Source organism: Pan paniscus, chromosome 21, assembly GCF_029289425.2.
Source record: "Pan paniscus chromosome 21, NHGRI_mPanPan1-v2.0_pri, whole genome shotgun sequence".
Lineage (NCBI taxonomy): Eukaryota > Metazoa > Chordata > Mammalia > Primates > Hominidae > Pan > Pan paniscus.
In genome coordinates this window covers 9,511,762-9,535,566 of record NC_073270.2, presented here as the reverse complement: position 1 = coordinate 9,535,566, position 23,805 = coordinate 9,511,762, and the positions used below count along the sequence as shown (strand labels likewise).

At 36.6% G+C, this 23,805-nt stretch overlaps 1 protein-coding gene across 5 annotated transcripts in view; it reads right to left on the bottom strand.

Annotated features, from left to right (window-relative positions):
* Nucleotides 1–23,805, bottom strand: part of PLCB1 (phospholipase C beta 1) — a 751,601-nt gene that overhangs the window by 248,528 nt on the left and 479,268 nt on the right. For all 5 annotated transcript variants that reach the window (XM_034947108.2, XM_003821362.4, XM_034947109.2 and 2 more), the window contains exon 4: nucleotides 5,657–5,794. In XM_034947108.2, the coding sequence (XP_034802999.1) occupies nucleotides 5,657–5,794 (138 nt within the window). The remainder of the gene's footprint in view (nucleotides 1–5,656; nucleotides 5,795–23,805) is intronic.

Sequence of the window (23,805 nt, the reverse complement as noted above, 5' to 3'; positions counted from 1 at the left end):
GACAGTATCTATCAAAGCAGTACACATAAAGATCTATGACCAGTCATTACACTCCAATATCTAGCTCTCTGAAAGGCAGATGCTTGCAGCATCATTATTTGTAGCAGCCCTAAACTTACAACTACAAGAATGCCCATGAACTGTAAGTAAATTACTGGCTACTACTTAGCAAAGAGAATGGACAAACTACAATTACACAGAAAATATAGAAGAATCTCATAAATCTCATAATATAATGTTGAATAATAGAAGTCAGACCAAAAAGACTTTATTGTATGATTTCATTTACAGATATTTTAAAAACAGGTAAGACTAATCTATCATGTTAACTGCCGATATAGAGGTGTTAGTAGGGTGGATATCTAGGGTGCTGGTTATGCTCTGTTTCTTGATCTGGATGTTGACTAGGTGGATATATTCCTTTTCCAAAACTCCATCAGGGTATAGAGGAAGAAACTGTGCACTTTTCTGTGTATGCTACATTTCAGTAAAACATTAAATAATCTGGCTCAGTTCCCATGAGCATGGCATTAACTGGCTGCCTCCTCTCAGCTTCCGTTTTTCTGATTCTTTTTATGTTGGACTGTCAATGATTCAGCCCTTGGACATCTCTATCTACAGTCACTTCCTGGCTGATCTCATCCAGCTTCATTAAAAAGTATGATGACTTTTTAATACAATCAAATACCCAATGACCCCCAAATTTGCGTGTTATATTTGGCACTCACCTCCAGGCTCATATATCCAACTACCTACTCAAAATCACCCACTTGAGTATTTAATAATAATCTCAAACTGAACGTGACCAAAACTGAACTTCTGCTATATACTTCTATACAAAAAATTATATTCTATTTTATATTTTCCCTATGTCAGTAAATGATATTTCTACCTTTTCCTCTTGGGCCAGAACTTTAACATCATCTTTGATTCCATGCATCTTTCTTTCACATGCAACATAAAATCCATAAACATATGCCATCACTTCCTTCTTTATAATATATGTGTGTGTGTGTGTGTGTGTGTGTGTGTGTACATGTGTGTGTGTACATACATGCAAATTTGGATTCCTTTTTATTTCCTCCACATTCCACGTTGGTCTAAGTCATTAGCAACTCACCTAAATATTTCAATAGTTTGGTAATGAATCTGCTTGCTTCCATTATTTCCCCTCTCCCATGCAGTCCATTATGGATTAAATGTTAAGTCAAATCACATCTGTCCTCAGCTGAAACCCTCTTGGGGCTTCCATCTCACTCACAGTAAAAGCCAAAGTCCTTCAAAAGCCTATGCCACCCTACAGCAAAATCAGTTGCAGTTGCCTCCTCAGTTCCCTCTGCTACTACCTTCCCTCAATCTTGCTTACCCAGCTGCTGTCACGCTTGCCCTTGGCTGTTCCTAAAGTACACCAGACTATCTTTTGCCTCAGGGCTTTTGCACCTGCTGTAGTGCAAGCGCAGTGCTGTCTCTCCAGACATCCTCCTGACTTACTCCCTCACCTCCTTCCAGTCTTTGCTTAAGTGTCACTTCCTAGAGATGGCTACACTGACCACCCTATTTAATGCCCTTTTCCACTGCGCTCTCCATCCCTACCTCATTTTTGTCAATATCACTCTCTTCCTAATACACTGCGTGGCTGACTTCTTTATTTTACTTATTGTGTCTCCCACACTAGAATGTATGCTCCACATCGGCAAGGGTCTTTATCTGTTTTCTTCACTGCTTGGTCTCCAGTATCTAGAATAGGACTTGGCACATTGCCGAAGGCTTAACAAAATGTTGTTGAATAAATGAGTGAACGAATCCAAGTTCTTCATTTTATGGATGAAGAATGTACCCAAACTGTCAACAGGCTTGAAGGCTCATATCCATTTGGCAGAAGAGTATTGCTAACATTTCTCATTTATAGACATCTTCTCTAGTGCTCTCTCCCGTTTACTGTGTTCCTTCCTGGGGCCCAAATTATAGAACTCATGATTATGAGTTCTGTCCCACTTAGTTCCTTCTCAGAAAGAGTCAAAATTATGGCCTTTCAGGGGAACATATTTTATTTGCAACAAAGTCTTACTTTTTTCAGCAGGCAAAAAAAAAAAAAACCAACAAAAAAAACCCCATATTTGTCTCCTCCAGGAGTAATTTCTCATTTGCTTGGTTTTCATTTGTTGAATTAATGGGTTGAGTGTTGTAAAGTGAACCTGTAGAACATTGTGTAGTGATTGTGTTCTTCTTGACTTTTAGATTTGGCCCAAAGGCATGATTTGTCTCCCTTATTCTCTAATTTTCAAGTTACATGTTTAAAAATGGAACCTGGAGACATCCAAAAGATTTTCTTTTTATATTATTCTGTCTCTCTTTCCTTTATAGGGGATGAGAGATGCTGTGGTTAAGAATAGGATCCAATCTAAGTCACAAAAAAGTGGCCTATTATAAAACTTCTGAAAAATTTCCACAATGACCATTAAGGGGGCAGATGGTTCTCCGTCTACTGAAAAATGCTGTGCTAAAAGGTCACATTTCTTAGGCACCCAGAGGGCTCTAGGAATGGTTTGGAAGTTAGAGAATGAACAAATGTGGTGGAGAGTGCTGATTCTGCTCTGCAAGATAATGTTACGTGCTTCCCCCATTGTATTCAGTGGTCAGGACCTGAGGTTTTATTTAGCACAATGTTTTTCTTACTTAATGTGAATCTAGACCAAAAAGCTGCCAAATGGAAGCTCCCAAGTCTTACTCAGACCATAGTTATGTTTTTTTGGTTCACATGGTGTTTTTAAACAACTGTTGCCAATATTTAACATCTTTCATGGATTTTGCAGCTCCTTTTAGAAGAAAATTCAAGATCTGGCAACACTGTGCCCAAACTTCTCTAAGGAAGAGATTGTCAAAGTGTGGTGCCTGGACCAGCAGCATTAGCATCACCTGGGACCAGTTAGAAAAGAAGATGCTCAGGCTCCATCCCAGACCTGCTGGGGCTGGGGCCCAACAATCTGTGATTTAACAGGTTCCCTGTGTGACTGTGAAACGTGATGCTCCAAGGTAACAGTGGTACTTGCAAATCTTAAGTTTCTGGCTGAGCACTTTCAGTGTGGGGGAAAATACTCTATAGAACATCACAGCCAGGGAAGGCAAAATATTCTCCATAGCTTCATTAATTATACTGGGAACATCAAGTAGCCCCTGGGAAAATCTCTACAGATGCACTCCTGAGAGGGAATATTACAGGGATTGGAGATAAAAATCCCTAAGGAAAATTAGTGTCTAGGAACCCACAGAGAAGAGGAAATTAAATATATTTTAGATAGGACTGCACAAAGGCTTAATGCAACTTAAGATATGCAGATCGATGTGTAATATAAATATATTTACTCTTAGCAAAAGCTTCCCTGAAAGCCACTGCCATTTATTGCATGTTTCTAATTGAGATTTAGTGCATCCCATAAATTGGTCACTTTTTATAAAAGGAATATAGTTCATTTGGGGAAACATATTTTAAAAATATTTTGCAAACACTTAGAATCTGTTTTTTCTGTATTAATTTATCCATCCAACTATCCATTCATATACAGCAAAATCAAGTATATGTCACACAGACAATGTTCATTGAACTGAAATCTCTCCAAGTATAAATGATACTATAGAAATAAATGGGTAACTTGGCTTATAAAGAGAGAAAGTAGATTCTGTTTACAACATACTTGGAAAGGGTAGTTTCTAAAGACATTAGAATATTAAAACTGGTTGGCATTTTATGCATCCCATTATAAGAATTAAAGTCAATATTACATAAGTGTTAGAAATAAATCCCTGCCAATAATCACTAATGACACAGAAACCAGGACAATCAAGACCATCCTGGTCAATATGGTGAAACCCCGTCTCTACTAAAAACACAAAAATTAGCTGGGCATGGTGACATGCGCCTGTAGTCCCAGCTATTCGGCAGGCTGAGGCAGGAGAATGGCTTGAACCCAGGAGGCAGAGGTTGAAGTGAGCCAAGTGGAGTGCAGGAGCCACTACCTGCACTCCAACCTGGCGACAGAGTGAGACTCCATCAAAAAAAAAACAAGAAAGAGAGAGAAAGAAAAAGAAAGAAAGGAAAGAAGAGAGGAAAGAAAGGAAAGAAGAAAGAAAGAAAGAAAGAAAGAAAGAAAGAAAGAAAGAAAGAAAGAAAAGAAAGAGAGAGAGAAAGAAAGAAAGGAAAGAAGAGAGGAAAGAAAGGAAAGAAGAAAGAAAGAAAGAAAAGAAAGAGAGAGAGAGAGAAAGAAAGAAAGAAAGAAAGAAAAGAAAGAAAAGAAAGGAAGGAAGGAAGGAAGGAAGGAACCAGGCCAACACATCTGGTGTAGCTCAGAAAATCACCAGAGCACTGAGGGTTAAAAAATTGTAGATCACAATACTTAGACAATGCACACTGACATGAAGTGACCCTGTAGTTGTGATGCATGACATGAGAAGCTCTGTAAGGCACATATATTATATGCAGAACTCAAAGTATTCTTAGATTCATATTCTCAACTCTTGAAGGAAGTTATATGAAGGAGAAGGACTATCACTAGTATTTTATAAACTATAAAAATGGAAAAAGAAAGCTCTTCTTTAAATATGTTCATTTCAGCATTCTTTCAATGACAATTGGACATTTCTAGAGAAAGCATTGCACTTGAATCCAGCGGTCCTAGATGTTCACAGCTTCTTGTTTGCTATATTATACCTGTTTTCTAGCTATTTTTGTAAGTATCTGAAAGGCTTGCTCCTAGTGAAATGGCAGCTCCTCAATGGGTGGGCCATATCTAATTTATCTTTCTAATCCGTAATTGAATAAATATTATTTGTTCTTACTTAATATTATTTTCATTATTATCTAAAATTTTTATTTTAAAGTGTTAGTTTTTCATTATTCTACATATTAACTGAGTAACTACTACATGGATTATGGTGGGCTAGGTGCTGCCCAGGGATTAAGAAGTTTAAAGAGGGCTGAAGATGTCTGTCCCCTAGGAGAGAGCTGGAAATGACACGGACTTAGAAGTGGCATAGGGATGAGGCTAAGAGAGAACGACTTGGGAGAAAGTGTTTAGATGAAATAGAATGTGGTTTTATTTGTATTTTGTTATGCAAAGAAACTATATCAAATGCCTTATTCTTTTTTTTTTTTTTTTTTGAGATACAGTCTCACTCTGTCACCCAGGCTGGAGTGCAGTGGCAAATCTTGGCTCACTGCAACCTCCACCTCCTGGGTTCAAGCAATTCTCCTGCCTTAGCCTCCCAATTAGCTGGGATTACAGGTGCCCGCCACCACACCCGGCTAATTTTGTATTTTTAGTAGAGACAGGGTTTCACCATGTTGGCCAGGCTCATCTCAAACTCCTGACCTCAAGTGATCTGTCCGCCTCGGCCTCCCAAAGTGCTGGGATTATAGGCATGAGCCACCGTGCCCGGCCAAATGGCTTATTCTTTATGAAAAAAATCTCCATAATTCTTAAGTTGATGCCATTATTTAGAAGTATTTTAATTGCACTTATACTCGGCAGCTGAATTATTTTTAGGTGAAATTTTAACACATGCTAAATATGACAAAAATTCAGTCTTTTGCAGGCATTAGTATGATAGCTCAAGGATTCAGATCATGATGATAAGCTTTAGCGATTTCCATCCACCATACCTTGGCCACTTCTTCTTGGAAAGCCACGAGATTCAAATGGGAGATGTTCACGAGGTCAGGCCCATACACCACTGTGATCATGCGCTGCTCCAGGCGCCCGATGTTCCCCACATCCAAAAGTTCACGTAATTTGGGGTCCTGGATAATAAATATTGAAAATAATTAGTCTATAACTAGAGATTCCAACGTGATAGCATAACTTCAACTTCTGTTGAGTTAGAATGATTTCAAAACAAAGTTGCTTTTATTCTTACTAGAAAATTGTAGGAGTTTAAGGCTCCCATTCCACAAATGGCCTAGAGAGATGAAGCAACTTGCCCAGAGGTAGTGGAGAGACAATTTCTGGCTCAAGACTATAGCCTGTAGTTAAGTGCTCTTTCTGTGATCCTATCACACATTTTTATGTGTCATGGTTCTCTATTTCCTTCAGTCATCCCATAAATTGTGTATTGCAATAAAAAATCTCTATTCTTCTCCTTAATTCCTGAATGCACTAAGACAAAGAAGGTGGTTATTCTGAAATTAAAATATGACAATGCCTACGTAGGACTAGGGAAGAAACACAGCCCTGGCTCTCAGCGTAGACCTGCTCCAACAGTCAGTACTGATGCAAAGAGACACAGAATTAGCGTGAGCAAAACCGTAGTGCCTGCCATGCATATGTTGATTTCAGTTCTGTCCTCGGAATGTACTGGGATTTGGACATAGGGAACTTCTGCAGTCTTTTTAGAGCAAGTTGCATTCTTTGGGTCATCATAAATGGAAATCCTTTGGAGATGTAGTCCTGCTGGGAAAGGGAGTTTTCCAAACATTCAAAGCTCAAAGTGAAACCTAAAATAGGGCTCAGTCAGCTTGGCTGAAGTTATTTCCTCCCATAGGACAGGCCCTGAAGGAAATGAGAAGTCCATGCAGAAAATTAGCATCAAATCAATCACTTAGCAAATTTGCTGGCCAGCTTCTGAGCCAGGAGTACACTTACATTCTTATTTATTTAGCTAAATACTGGGCCAACAGGTCCTGATTACTTAGACTGGCTATTCTGACCTCTTTTTGAAGGTTTTGATATACAGCATCCTTATGAAGAAATAGTAGATGTTTAAAAAAAAATCTAAATAGTAGATGTTTAAAAAAATAGTAGATGTTTAAATAAACCACACACAACCAAGAAAGAAAACAAACAAAACCTTTCCAGCTGAGTTACTTTACTTGGTGCCATTAATTCTCTCTTTAGTTAATAAAACTTTCTCTGTTTGGCTGCATGAAAAGTCACCTTTTCAGGAAAGTTATGAAGAAAGAAAATCCCATTTCAAAGCTCTGCCTAATATAACTGAAATCTCACTTTCACTAACAAGTTGAAACCTTATCAAGTACATCAAGCCTCCTAGAAAGATCAAATGCTATCACAAAAACATCAATTTGCATGACCCAGAAAAGGAGAGGTCTATATCAAAAGTTTTATTAAATAAACAATAATAGCAAAAAAGGGAAACATTTAGCACTCTACCATTAATGAAAGATTAAAGGAGAATGTTCGGGAAGAATGAATGTTTTGTGAAGGCTAATTAAACTTGATAACAAGGTGTTTTATGAATTGATTAATTGCATCAAAGTTTTTGAACACCATTGAGACAAGGTTCAAAGAGAAAACATATTAGTACTTGTAATTTTGTGGGGTTCTTTTTGGTATACTCAGAAGAGAAAAAGCATTCTCAGAAATCACCTGAAACTTGTAATTGTAAATCACACGTTTTAAATCAGTGATTACAGAGTCCATCAATATATTTACTTCCACAGTCTTTAGTGGGAAAATATTTGGAGATGAATCGGATCTATACATTGGACCCTTTCTTTCCTTCCAGTGATAGCCACACAACTCATTCTCTGGCTTTTTTCTCCCCCAAGCATTTTTTGTTCAGTCTACACTATTTTACTGCCTAATTCTCATGTCCATTCAAAATATTTTTGCTCAAAACTTGATAAACAGATGATTGGTTAAAGATCGCCACCTCTCAGAATTGCAGACACTAGGTTTGGGGGTCAGGGATTCTCTTGAATCATCCTTAAGATAAAGGAACTCGAGGCAAGTAAAGACCACCCAGAGTAGGTGCTCAGAGTAGAAAACAATTCTGGAAAAGAGCTTCTGGGATTTCCACTAAGAATTTATAAGAAACATGACCAACTCTTTCTGAAATCTTTGTTTGAAAAGTTTCCCCAGTAATTGTTGCTCATATATCTTTTCTTTTCTTTTTTTTTTTTTTTTGAGATGGAGTCTTGCTTTGTTGCTCAGGCTGGTGTGCAGTGGTGTGATCTCAGCTCACTGCAACCTCCACCTCCTGGGTTCAAGTGATTCTCCTGCCTCAGCCTCCCGAGTAGCTGGGACTATAGGGGTGTGCCACCACGCCCGGCTAAGTTTTGTATTTTTAGTGGAGACGGGGTTTCTCCATGTTGGCCAGGCTGATCTCGAACTCCTGACCTGAGCTAATGCACCTACCTCAGCCTCCCAAAGTGCTGGGATTACAGGTGTTTTATATTTTTTAAAAAGACTATTGGTCTTTATATAATTAGAAATTTATAATGAAGTATTTAGAAGTGATGTCTGGAATCAGGTGGATGAAACAGGCTGGTAAAATGATGCTGCTGATTGAATCTGAAGGGTAAGTATTTGAGGACTCACCGCATGATTCTACATCTGGATGGTTAACATTTGGGGAAAAAAAATTTAAAAAGGCTTCTCTGTATGAACTAAAGGAACACTTAGATTTGAGAAACACTTACTCAGAAGAAACCACAATATTTTAAAACCATATAGTTCTGAATGTAAACAGAGAATTTAAAGTATGTAACAAGCCAAGTTTCTTACTAACGTCCTTTTTCGGTGATGGAGCACATTGATTTAAACTATGCTTTGCTTTCTTTTCCAGCACTGGTCATTTTATCTTTAAAACTGTATCTTTTCTTCATTTATTTCATTTTTATCAACACTAACCTTGATTATGTTAGAATTCTCCTTTAAGAAACAAGTTCACTCTTTATTTGACCAGTACTCAATAACGTATCTATTTTTGAATGCAGCTCTTTGTTGAGCATATTGATACGCAAGGGGTAGACCGAGAAAGACACCTGTACCTTCAAGTTGTCCTCAGTTGTTTTCAGACTTTCAGAGAATACACAAAGAGGGGATTGTCTGGAAGGACAAACTGGAAATGCATCAAGTTTTTAGAGGACTTTATAGGTAGAAGGAATTTGATGAAAACAGATGTGTAAAAAGTGGTTGTTTTCCAGAGTATGACATTCTCAGTTCTTGGGAAATGGGTGGCTGTGTTTCAGAAACAAACAAATAAAATCAAAATAGCAACAATAACACAAACTGATAGACAACTTGCATGCAAACCACCTTATCTCCCAAACCTATTCTACCAAGGAGCTTTATGTCTGAGTATTTCTTATAGACTCAACTTCCTAAGAAGTTTCCAGAGAAGGATTTACCTACTCAAGTAGGTAAATACCTGCAGAATATCCTAGATGTATCTCCACAGCTGAAATTAACCAGACCAACTCAGAATCCTGGCAGCTATAATTGAATTCCACTTCTAAAGTTAAATCTAGATCATTTCTGTTCCCATAAGTGCTACCAAATAAAGACTGTCTGACTAAGTAAATTCATTTTCTCTCAATCATCAGGATTTGTGATTAAATTACTTCATGTCTGTTGCAAAGAAAGTTGAGTTTTGCTCTTGTTAAAGCTCATGTTAATGATTCCCATTTTCAGGTAATTGGCCACTGAAGAAAGTAAAGACTGTTCTACATCTAAGAAGCAAGGACTCAATTACAGCATGTGTTACTGCATTATATCATTTAAAATATTCAAAATTAATAGAAGGAATAAACGCAGGCTAAAGGATGATTTAAAAAAAGAGTTAAATGCTGGTTTGAATCCTTACTTTTTAATATCACTTTTTAAAAAGGTTATTTTATTTGCATGCCAAGTATCTACAAAATAAAACATCTCTTCAAGACCTTTAGATTTTATTTTTGATACCAGAAACATTTTTGGTGCAGAAGATATACCTTACTCATTTTCTCATACTCATGAAATGTATCTTTATTGGATTGTAGGCTTATCCAATGATTTGTGTAAGTTAATTTGATTCCCTGCACTTAATGCAATATTCTCAATCTGAATTACAGTTATATGGATGGAACTCAAATCCATTCCTATCAATCATCAAGCATATAAGAGGCTTTCCAGTAGCACTCAGTACAACAGTTGGAAATGAAAGAGATGGATTCCTTATACTTAAGTGAGATTCGTGTGATTCAGCTTCACCGTGATAAAGCTACCTTTTCTTTGAAGGCAGAGCCGACTTGCTATGCTTTACTCAAATTTCATTGTAGAGGAAATATATAAATTTACGTCCAGGCTGGTTTCCCATCAAACCCTTGAATTCAACATTTGCATCTCAGAAAATAAAACACAGGCTAACAAATTCCCTTTGAATCAATGCTTATCCTCATACCTCTCATTTTCAAGGTTTCTTTCTTTTATATGTGAGTGTGATGAAGGATGTCACTCTGTTCACCAGGGTGTACCAGTGGCTTAGGCGGCTCACACAGCCAGCAAGCCTTTATAGAGGAAACACCTATCCACTTGCATCAATGATGGCTCTGAAATATGGTGCTGTGAATATTCTTCTAAATAGAGCAAAAGACTCGGAGGATGTTACTTGTTTAAGTATTTCTTTCCTGCAAGTAACAGATGGAAAATCTTTAAATATTTTTTAGCTATTTTTTTTAACTAGAGGGAGTAGAAGGAGAACAGACTGACTATGTCAAAGAAAAGCAACTATGGGTACATACTAGGAAAAAAAAGAGCTGGTAGAGGACTGCCCTTTCATATCCCGCAATGGCATTACCATAACAAGAGTATTCATATTTGTTTTGGGATGGAATAACGATGAATTTATAAAGTCACTGTATAAGTATAGAAAACTGTTGATGAAGAAGAGAAAATATAATTAGCTTAGCCATGCATCTTCATCTGAAATAAAGCAGTTTGAAGCTGTCAGGCTTGAATTGATTGAGCTAAAGTGAACACACTATTTAAGTCTAAAACAAAAAAAATTAGAAGAAACAGGAAGGCGATCATCCAGATAATATTCTCCTGGTTCACAAACAGAGAAGCTAAAAGTTCCCTGGAGTTCCCATGGAGCTAAAAGTTTGGTTGTTCTTGGAAGCGGTCAGAGAGAAGAGATAAATAAAGTTAAAGGAGCATCCCTAAATAGCATCCTAGATTTTCCTCATCTCCAGGAACAAGCTCAGGGTCTGGTTTAATGCAGTTTCGAGAGCTAGGAAGCAAGGAAAGATAAGGGGCTGCTGGAGGGCATTCAGGCAGGCTGACCATAGAAGAAGCAGAAAATGGGATTGAAATAAAGTATCCACAGTCCTTGGACCAAGAAAATTAGGCTCAGAATGTGGAGAGACAGCTTCAGAGCTGGGAAAATGCTGCTATTACCTATTTCAAAAAGTTGCACTGCCTGAGCTATTAGGTTGGTGCAAAAGTAATGGCAAAACCCCAATTACTTTTGCACCAATCTAATAGTTTCCCAGGTTGCAATACACACGCTTGGCAGACAGGATCTTTGTCTGGATGCCCCAGAAGCTGACCCAAGTCAAAGATCTGGGGACAAGTAATTTATTTTGGAGATGATTGCAGAAAGCACAGTGAGGAGTGGGGAAGTAAGACAAGGAGGGAAGAAGGTCTTTAAAGACTGCGTTAATTAGCGGTTTACCATTTTGGGCAACTGAGGCTCAAAACACTAGTGCCATTTGGAGACAGAATGAAGAACACATCTTAGGATGTCCCTAAGTAGCCTGGAAACTGCAGCATTTATCTGTTCAGTCTCATCCATCACTGGTGGACAGTCATTCCTGGTGTGCTCTCTTGCATTTCCATAGCCGGAAAACATTCTTAGGACTATATGGGAACTCTCTTTAGGTAACCTCTGTGAGTGAGCCAATAGAATATCAATGGATTGAATACACCTGTTACAACATTAAAGAAGTGATTATAGGAAATAAGGAAATGTTATCTCAATATTGATTAATCTTCATGTATTCTATGGGATCTACAATTGAAAGAATTTCATCAGATAGGCTAACTAAGATTCTTTTTTTTTTTTTTTTTTTTTCTGAGGCAGAGTCTTGCTCTGTCACCAGGCTGGAATGCAGTGGCGTGATCTTGGCTCACTGCAACCTCTTCCTCCCTGGTTCAAGCGATTCTCCTGCCTCAGCCTCCCGAGTAGCTGGGACTACAGGCACGCGCCACCAACCACCCCCTAAATTTGTATTTTGAGTAGAGACGGGGTTTCACCATGTTGGCTAGGGTGGTCTCCATCTCTTGACCTCGTGATCCGCCTGCCTCGGCCTCCCAAAGTGCTGACTCTGTTCAGTTCTCTATAAAAATGATACATATAACAACAAGTTCTTCTAATTAGTGACTGTGTCAACTACCACACCAGCTGTTCTGTATCTTCTTCCACCTATTTAATCTGCAAACTAACACAGAGAAATAGCTATTGTTATTCCAATTTCACATGAGGTGCTGAAAGATGAAGTAATTTGCTCAGTTTTATAAAATGGTGTAAAGGGAGATTTGAATCCAAGTACACCTGATGGTAAACTCTAAGCCCTCTCCATATCACACTGTGTTACAAAGTATATCCAATTTGATGCAGTTTATATAAAATAGTGCAAATAGTTCAATTGGCAGAATAAAACTTAAATAGCACTCATTCAAGTTACCTTGTTTAGCGATATTTTGGGCAGTTTGTTAAAAATATAAAATAATGCATATGAGAAATCAAAATAGGAAAGAAAGGTGGTCTCATGGAAGTGCTTGCCTTCCTAGGAAAGAGTCGAAGCTAAATGGTCAATTTTAGTCATCATTTGTACAATCATCCTTGCTGAAAATAAAAGTGCATGAACTATAGCAATTTGAAAACTAGTCAATGGAAAAAGTAGTTAGCTTTTTCCTCCTCATTGAGTCAGTATTTGTCAAACTTAAAAATTCTAAAGTATAGACAACTTTTCAGCCATGTTTTAAACTATCTCCCCAGTCTTTTTGACATATGCTACCACCTTTCTGCCAGCAAAATTTGTATGCACAGCCCTTACCACTGCAATGCATAAAAAATCCACATGCCCTGAGGGGTAATGGTGTGTGCAAAGCAGACAATTAGGATCCTATGTGCCTTCCTGTTTAAACCCCCGACAAAGCATGAAAAGCATTATATTCCCCTCAACTTTCATCCAAGGTCAATGCTTCTAGCTATCATAATGAGGCCTGTTTGTTAATAGAATGCACAGACACTTTTACAATGAGTCCGCAGCATCTCCCTAGTTGATGAGTTCTTTATTGGTGAGATTTAAGTTTTCCTATTTTGTAATGATATCTGCTTCCTTCCATGGTACTGTGCTACAGTTAGATGTGTCAAAGGGGCTTCTAAAACCTCAGAGCATAATTTAAAATCAAACATATCAAAAAAGGAGGAGACAATTTATTAATAATGACAAACACGGTGTTCCCTTTGTTAAGAAAATCCATCATCTATGCTGTGAGCTTTTGACACATGGAGGAAAACAGCAGACAGCCTGTATTCTATTTCTTTTCTTTTCTTTTCTTTTCTTTTCTTTTTGGTGGGGGCAAGGGACAGAGTTTCTCTGTCACCCAGGCTGGAGTGCAGTGGTGCAATCTGAGTTCACTGCAGCCTCTACCTCCTGGGCTCATGCGATTCTTATGCCTCAGCCCCCAAATAGCCGGGACCACAGGTGCACACCACCAGACCTGGCTAATTTTTGTATTTTTAGTAGAGATGAGTTTTTGCTGCATTGGCCAGGCTGGTCTTAAACTCCTGGCCTCAAGTGATCTGTCCATCTCTGCCTCCCAGAATGCTAGGATTGCAAGTGTGAGCCACCGTGCCCGGCCAGACAGCCTGCATTCTGTCTGGCTTTGAGTTCTAGCTCTGTCGTTTGAAGAAATGTGACCTTAAAAAATTTTGTTAATCATTCTGTGCCTCAGTTTTCCAAACTGTGGGATGAGGATAATAGTAGTGTCCCCTTAAAAAGGTTACTATGGGAAATGAATGAATCATTATATGTTAAGAGCTGAGAGTCACACATAACAAGTTGTGAGTACTTGAAAAAAAATTAATAGCTGGTAGTATACTTAAAATAAGTAATCAATCATGTCAGTCACCACAAAAATATATTAATTCTTCATGTACATGTGACACATTAGAGTTTGCAGATTTGATTTTGATCACCACACTAATGCTGTAAGGTGACCAGGCATTGCTATTATCATCCACCTTGAGGGAAAACTAAGTTGAAGCTCAGGGAACACAAGTTGCCTAATTTTCAAAGCTAGTTAAATGGAAGAACCAGACACTGAAAAGTTCTACAAATGAAAATGAAACACAATATGGGGGGAACATACTGAATAATTTAATCTCTTAGAGAGACAAGAACATTTTAGTATATGTATGTATATCCATTTACTTACTTTGAGATTTGTCGATCAGTATGTATATTTGTGTGCACATTTAGGAATACATTCATGGTTTGTGTATACTCGACTACCTGTATTCTAAACATTTGCACTTTAATTTTGTTTTTCCCTTAATTCATTTTTCCATGGGAAGCTTAATTTAAAGAGTGCTAAAGGACAAGTCATTTCTAGATCTTTTCAGTTCCTGGTTCTTCCATTTAACTAGCTTTGTAAATTAGGCAACTCATATTCTCAAAGCTTTAACGATGATAATAGCAATGTCTGTTCACCTTATATCATTAGTGTGGTGATCAAAATTAAATCCTCAAACTCTAATGTATCACATGTACATAAAGAATTAATACATTTTTGTGGAGTCTGACATGATTACTTATTTTAAGAATGCTATGAAAAAATGCAGTGAAATAAATGTTAGCTGATACTTATCTTTTTCTTTTTTTCTTTTTTTTTTTCTTTTTAGACAGAGTCTCGCTCTGTCGCCCAGGCTGGAGTGCTGTGGTGCAATCTTGGCTCACTGCAACCTCCGCCTCCCGGATTCAAGCAATTCTCCTGCCTCAGCCTCCTGAGTAGCTGGGATTACAGGCACATGCCACCACGCCCAGCTAATTTTTGTATTTTTGGTAGAGACGGGGTTTCACCATGTTGGTCAGGCTGGTCTCAAACTCCTGACCTCATGATCCATCTGCCTCAGCTTCCCAGGCATGAGCCACCGCACCTGGCCTCTTTTTCTTATTAAAATTATAAATGATTGTAGGAGTTAAAAGAAGCAAGAAAATTTCCCACCAGTTCACTACAGGTAACTGAAGGAGTTTGAAGTAAATGGGTAATTTATCTATAAAGCTAAATATAGATGTGAATACGTATTTGCTGAAAGTTATAAAAATATTCTAAGAGTAAATACTATTTGATTTTCAGATTTATTTCCTTTGTTTTATTTATATACCTTTTGTGTTACTCTAGATACACATGGGTTAACTATATTCTGTAATACATAAAAATCAATAATATACCATCAGAAACACAGGGATATAAAGATCTTAACAATTCAAAGCCTTGATAAGGTTTGATGTCTACTTTTATAAGGAATAACTAGTTGCATTTAAATAAGCCCTGTCTTCAATATGCCTTTGTGTGTGTGTGTGCTTCTTTTGAGGTGAAAGTAAGAAAATGTCTTCTAAAATGCCTTACTATTGATCCATCAAAACACATTATACATGAAGACCAAAGTTGTCATCTCTAAGACCTCAATTTTCAATAAGAAAAAAATAGTCTTGTGAGTTATGTGATTGTGTCTATTGTTAGTTATGTTATGTGATTGTAAAAGCTATCACCAGAATTGTTACTGCAATTCTAACTTGTTTTTTTTTTTCCCTTTTTGTGGAAAATGGGGTCTTACTGTGTTGCTCAGGCAGGGCTTGAACCACTGGGCTCAAGCTATCTTCCCACCTCTGCCTGCCTAAGGTGTTGGGATTACAGATGTGACACACTGCACCCAGCCAGTACAATTCTAAATAGGGAATAGAAAGGAAATTTAAGGAGTGTAAAGCTCTCTTAATTTTAAAAAAACTTTACAAAAAAGCAGTAAATATTCCCAGGACATTAGTCACTTCTTTTAGTTGTTGGCCTGCACTGATTAATTTTTAGGCAATTATTTTTCCTTTTGTTCTCAAATCTCGTTCACTTTTTTCACATTTTTCTCTTCATCTCCCTCTTCACAGCCATCATTTCTCTCCCCAACCAATATTTTCCCAGAGGATTTTAAAAATCCTTTGGAAACTGGGAAGTCAAGTGTTCTTGCATCTTCCTAAGAAGATATTTAATGCATGAAATATTTTGAAATGAATTATAATGCCACCCATTTTATATGAAGAGAATTCAAATCATCCTATTGTCAAGAATTAACTCAAATTATTATACTTCTTGACTCCTATAATTAATTTATTCAAATATTTTCTATATGGTTAATTTATACCAAACACTATCTTAGGTACTTAAAAAATAGCAGTATATGATATGGGATTAAAAAGATATATATATAGTCTTTTTTTCTCAAACGAGTCCCACCCAATATGTTTTTGTGAAATGTAGTTTAGAAGAAATGTGGTTTAGATGATTGGAAGATTCACAATTCCACTTCGACCTAAGATTTCCTAGTATTGCTAGGTAATTTCAACAATGAAGTACAAAAAGACAGATTACATTGGGCCATGAATTGGTTGCCTCTTGTGGTATGCCGGTAAATGTTCAACAACAGGCTTTTAACAAATCAAAACAAACAATAAATAACAAAACCAAAAAACCCAAAACAACAACAACAAAAGCCTCCAAATCCCCGAATGTTAGCATTTACTGTTTTCCATGGTGTAAATACTCCCAACATAGCCAATTTCAAGCCACCCTGATGATCTCACTGAATTCAGAATTGAAAAAAAGATCAGCAGTAGCACACAATTTCACCATAGAGCTACAAGACTATCAATAGCCTCAAAATCATACTTAATCATAACATTTAATAAAATAATTAGAAAGTGATGAGTTTTGAGTATTCATTACCTGCATTTTTAGTATAATTTCTTTAGCTTTAAGTTTAAATTATTTAATTTATCATAATGGCTGTGTGTATCAATCTGTAGCAAATTTAGCAAACATTTAACAATTGGCTCTCATGAACTGGTACAAGCTGGCTTCAGCACACTGCCAGTTACATTTACAGGTGGTCTGTAAGTCTTAAAACTTAGTAGAAGGATGACTCTATGCTCCTGGGAAACAGGAAAAGGCCTCAGTTTGAACAGCATTGCTCCAAATCTCTTATTGGCATCAATTTTTAGCTCCCATCTGGCTTTCTTCTTCCCAGCAGGAGATTGCATCATGAATGCTTTCAAGATCTCTCTCCTTAGGCCTTCTCTGGGATACATAAATAGAATCCACTCTGAGTATTCCCCAAGAATAGTCCTGTTGGGCCTAGCCTCTTGGGCTCTATATCTCAGATACAAACTATTCTTGGGGAATACTGAGTGCAGTACATACAGTACAGTCCAACTCACAGGGAAATGTAATTAGGATATTTCACTATAAAGTTTGATGACTTATGCAGCTTTCTCCTCATGGGGGAATATGTTTCTTTAGAGAGGCTCTGCTGTTGACCAATGCTCCAAGATTCTTTTGTAGAAGACTCAGCATTTTCCTTGTGCTTGGGGGCATCTGTCTCATGGTCTTTATTCATCCAGTAAACAAATATTTATTGAGCACCTACTATTTATCTGGCACTGTGCTAGTTAATGGAGCTACATCAGTGAACAAAAACAGATGCTTACACCCTGGTGGTGCTTACATTCTGGCAAGGAAACGGGCATTAAATTAATCAAACAGCCTCATTAATGTGTGCAAAAGAGTTTAGTAGGTGAGTCTAACATAATTAATGAAATCAGAGAGGGCTTCCCTAAACAAGCATATGATGAGTTGAAATTTGAAAGATGGAGAAGAGTCTTAGATGAAGGAGGGTTTAGTAAGAAGCACTTCAGGCAGTGGAGTAGCATGTTATGCAAATTTCTTGTGGTAGGAGGAAGAGCAGCAAGGATGAGAAAATTAAAAGCTAGTAGAGAAGGTTGGGTGAAATGAAGCTGTATAGGTAAGGAGCCGGATTCTGCAAGGAAGTAAGGTTTGTTCTTGTCAAGGCATTCTAAGCCCTCAAGCAAGGGGAAGCCACCAAATGGCTTTAAACGGGGGAAGGATGGAATGTGACTTGCTAGAATATGGGGGACAGATTTGGAGAGATATGTAAGAGGCAAAATCAGCTTGACTTGATGTTGGATTCAGTTTTGGGGTTGAAGAAATGGAGGTGTCAGTAATAACCCTCGGTTTCTGAACTGCATAACTGAGAGAAAGGAGTTGTAGTCAAGAGAGGCAGGGAGATCTGGAGAAGGACCCTGTTGGGGAGGAGTACAGGGTATGATTATGATTATGAGTTTGGTTTTTGATATGCAAAGTCTGAGGTGCCTTTGGGGCCATCCCTCCTAGGAGAACATAAATGTAATTGGAAAGGTTTTATGTACCAGGGTATGGTATAGAACACAAAGCCCCTGATTTCAGTTTTATTCCGGATAGAAGTTCAAATACAGCAAAAGCAACTTGCAGAGCAAGGTGTCAAGTAAATTTGTTACACATGCTCCTCTTCCATGGATTTCAGGTCATTGTTCTTTAATTCTGAAATTTTTTTCCCTTTGATTCTTGTGTTAAAGTCATTTTATATTTATCAAAATGTTGTCCAGGAGAGCCAAATAAAGTATGTTCATCAAAGAATGGTTTCTAAAGGGATTCAAAGAGAGGTGACACATTTTGGATAAATCTCCTCAGAAGGTGGATGATAACAAAGATGTCTGTGCATTGTTGCATTCAGTAGGGAAAGTGGATACTTGAAAATAAAGGCACTTTATCAAAAACATTGATTTCTAAAGCTATTATGTTTTGTGAAGGTGGTTTTGAATAGTGATTTGGAACAAAAAAAGCATCTCCAAAGTGTGATGTATTAGATGGTCCTCTACATATAACAAAAGAACTATAAATCACTGTCTTCCCTATAAATTTGATTTTCCCAAACCCAACTAATTTGCAAAATTCTTAAATATTTTAGTACATTCAAGGCAACATATATAACAAAAATCATTTAAGGACATTAGACAGAACAGTATGCAGCTTTTTAAAGTAATGTTTATGAAGAGCTTTAAAGAATAAGATACAATGCTTATGGTGTATTAGATATAAATACAACATTAAAAACATGTACATATTGTAATTCTGTGCAACTATGAGCATTTAGAACAAAGACTGCAAGGAAATACAACATAATATTAACAATGCTTATTTCTACATGGTGGAATCATAGGTGAGTTTTTTTCAGATGACAGAAGCTTCTGAATATGAATTAATTGCATGCTCATAAAAAGTTCAAGCAATTTAGAAAATTAAATGAAATTAACTCCAGATCCCACTAGCCAGAAGCAACCATGAAAAACATGGTGGAGAACATCTTTCCAGACCAGTGCTGTCAACAGAAATTTTTGGTGATGCTGGGACTATTCCAAATCTGAGCTGTCCAATATGGTAGCCACTAGATACACATGGCTATTGAATACTTGAAATGTGGCTAACACAATTTTTAATTTGGTTGAAATTAAATTAATTCAGATTTAAGTAGCAACATGAGGCCAGTGTCTACCAAGTTGAATGGTGCAGTTGTAGACATTTCTCTACATAAACACACACACACACACACACACACACAGAATTTTACATAACTAGAATCAAAGTAAACATATTTATTTGTAACTTGACTGCTTACTGATATACTGATAAAATATTTATAAATATAGAAATATATTTCCCTCTTAATTTGGTTCTGTAGTATTCTACTATATAGATGCACCATAATTTAACATATTTCTCATCATTGGACAGGTTTTATTAATATAAACAATGCTTCAGTGAGCATCTGTGTGTGTGTATGTGTATATGTGTGTATATATATATATATATATATATAATTGAATACTTGAATGATAATTTACTTAGGATAAATTCCTGGTGTGTAACTGCAGGGCCAAAGGTATTGATATTTCAACTTATCATACCTACAGCATGTGAGATCACCAACATAGGTTATTGACAATTTTTTTTTATCTTTGATAGTCTGCTGAAAAATAATAGAATATCTTGTTACTGTTTTTATTTGTGTTTTAAAATGACTAGTTATTGGAAATATATCTTCTTATTTATTGGCCATTCACATGTCTTTTAGAGTAGAAGGAGTTTGTTAAGGCTATAATCCCCCTATTCAAGTAGGATTTTTTTTCTTATTGATTTATAAACAACCTTTTTTTGGGCTGCTTAAGTGTTTATTGACCCTTTGCCTGATATATATGTTGTAATATTTTTTTCAAATGTATCATTTGGTTTAATGTCAAATGATGTGGTATTTTCTCCTATAGAAATTTATTTTTTTTATATTTGGTTCTATCAATATTTTCACTATAATTTTTCTGATTTATTGCCATGTATAAAAAAGCTTTCCTTACCTTGAGATTATAAAAATATTCAATTTACAGGAATTTATTTTCTCTTCATCATTTTATATACTTTATAAATGCTTACAAGACCATGAACTCATTTCCTTACTATAATATTGAGAAAAATATAAAAATAAAATCATTTTTCAAAACAACTAAGAATCAAGTTTTCTTTTCAGTGGGAATTTGTGCTGATAGTTTCTTTTCAATCTATACATGAGGACTTACAAATGCTAAACCTTTTATAAGAATCTTATGACATGGATTGAAAGTCACATATTAGCACAGAAGGGAGCCACCTATTAGACTGTATTCTGAATTTCCCCTTGTGAGGTATATTTTGTACCTTGTAAGTTCAAATACAGCAAAAGCAACTTGCAGAGTTGCTAACAGACACAGCTAATGTCCCTGAAGTTCAGTACCCAAATGTTGTCCGTTGTTAAACTCATCACCCCCAGAAAACCCTGAAATGGCCCTGCAATTGTTATGCTCTAATACCTGAGCACTTGAATAAAAATATCATAATTGATAGTTGTGGTCATTGATGTCATTTTATATGATTGCTGTTTAGGCTAAGTGTGTGGCACACAATTCCTTATACATAGAAGAAATTATGAATTCAGCATGGTATTGGACAGTATTGGGCACTTCTTGTGGTGCCTTTCAACATATTATTTTTTCTTTTAAATAAATAAAGAGACAAGCATTTACACATTTCATGTATGCAACAGAGCCAATATCCACTGTTCCAAGCTCTACTGCTTTATCATTAAAAATAAAGCAAACAGAATGGGTTTGTACCCACCCACATATCTCACATCCAGATCTGTCTCTGCTCACTCGCGTGTTAAGCTGGGCCATGTCTAAGGGTAACACTGAAATGTGGTTATCTAGTTAGAACTCCAAATTCTTCCTGAAAAGCCATTAACAGATGGTGACTTTCTTCAGATTGTCTCAGAAAATGTCCTTCTTGCAGGTACAGCTCAGGGGTAGAGTATTTGACTTCAGAAAATGTCCTTTTTATAGAAAGAAGTATGGCTGTGTCATTAATTAGGTTGGTAGTTCCATTTTTGTGTAATGAAGCTCTGCTAGGGAAGGGGCTTTAAGCTCTCAAGAGCACAGGGGAGGCTATGGAAACCTAAACAACCTGATACATGTGGCTCAATCAGTAACTGAGGCAGAAGGGTCTAAGGTAATCTACAGATCTATGGGGTTTAGTGGATGCACGATAATCCAGTGCACCTATGGAGCACAGGACATTTAATCCCTATGGAATATGTAAACCAGAGTATAGTTGGACTTCCTGGTGAAACCTCTGGAATTTTACTACAGGGAGTTGGGTTAAGCAGTGAAACAACCATTGTTGCTATGCCACCCTTCCTCCATCCAATGGACGGCAAAGATGAGGGCTTGAGAGCTGCCTTCTTCAAAGCTGACTTGTGGATCTTTATGTCATAGAATCCCAGGAAAACTCTGAACATTTACTGAAGCGACCTCTCCTACAATAATTGATTCACCTATATGCAAATGAATGTTCCAGGAGCTCTACCAATACCATAAACATACTTTTTCATTTGTGTTTTTTATTCATTCAACAAACTTTATGCCTTTATTGCCATTTTCTATACCAGGGTTATGTTTATGAATGTGGCACAGTCTTTGCCCTCAAGCTTCTAATGATCTGGTAGAAGAGAAAAATACGTAGATCCTTTTAGGATAAAGGGATAAATGCTTTTGGAGCACAGAGAAAGGCCAACTAACTGTTTTTAAGGAAGTTACAAACTTCCTTAAAAGCTAGTTGGTTTTTCAACAGAGAAAACTTGAGGTGAATATATCTCTAGTTTGTTTTATTTATCCTTTTAGAGACAGAGTCTCCCTCCATCACCCAAGCTGGAGTACAGTGGCACCATCACAGCTCACTGTAGCCTCTATTCCCCGGGCTCAAGCAATCTTCCTGCCTCAGCCTCCCGAGTAGCTGGGACTGCAGGCATGAACCACCATGCCCAGCTAATACATCTCTTAAAAGTTTGCAGATATAGAAACAGTGCCAAGGGAATGTTCTCAAACTACCACTGGAAATACTAACAGAATTGATTGAAGAGTCCCTGAATATTTCCTGCACAGTCAATAAAACTCTGTAAACTATTTCATCAATAAAATGTTTTTTAGTTGATATTACTAGGCCTCCTGGTTATCCTAGTCCTTATAAAGAAATTGTTTTTATAGGCTCAAGAGGTAAAAAACATGAGATAGCCATGTTTTTAGAACTGAAAGGACTTTTTTAATTATTAAAATAAAGTCATAATACAGGCTTCTTACATTTTAAGGTAATCAACCCAGACTGACTAGGTAACTTGATGTGAATGAACTGACTATAGTGAAGCCTTTTTTGGTGATCCCTTTATTAACAATACTGATGTCGTTTTAATTTTAAACCTTACTTAAGAATTTTTCAACACTTAGGCTTAAGCTTATCAAAACCAAAGTATTTCTCTGCATTTTAAAACTAAGAATTAAAGAAGATGGTGCCCAATGGCGCCATTTTAGTTTCTTGTATACATGTTTTCTTAGCCTTCAAAACACAATATTTTTTTCCTTAAAATAGAATTTTACATTCACAAAGAGCTTGGCACATATATAGGTGTCAACCTCTATCCCACTTCATCATTTCATCCTTACCTTCTATAAATAAAAAGTAAAATAAATAAAAGTAAAATTTTAAGTATAAATTTCCTTACTAATATAAATCCTAGGTTGATTTTCCTAGAAAACCTGAAAAGAGATACATTTCTTAGATATTTATAGTTTGCCATTTATTTAAGATTTTTCTTTAAATTAGCAAATTTCATACATTAAAATATGTTTATTTAAAATAAAACTTCTCATCATTATCATAATGAGCTTGGACCCTTACCTCACACTATATGCAAAAATCAACTTGAAATTTATCATAGACCTAAATGTAAGAGCTAAAACTCTAAAGATCTTAGAAGAAAACCTAGGTATAAGTCATTGAGATCTTGGGTTAGGCAATGGTTTCTTACATAACCAAGAGGACAAGTAACAAAAGAAAATATAGATAAATTGAACTTTATAAAAAACAAAAACTTCGTGCTACAAAGGACACTATCAAGAAGGTAAAAAGATAACAAAGAGAATGGGAGAAAATATTTATGAATTCTATCTGAAAGGAATTTATCAAATAAGCTGCTGGTGGGAAGGTAAAATGTCACAGCCAATTTGGAAAACAGTTTGCAATTCCTTAAGATGTTAAACACAGCCATCATATGACCCAGCAATTACACTCTTAGGTATATACCTATGAGAAATGAAAACATGTCCACACAAAAGCTTATACCTGAAAGTTCATAGCAGCATTTTTCATAATAGCCAAAAAATAAAAACAATCCAAATGTCTATCAACTGACGAATGGAAAATCAAATATGGTATATACATGCAATTGAGTAATATTTGACAATTAACAGCAATGAAGTACTGTTATATGCTACAACATGGATTA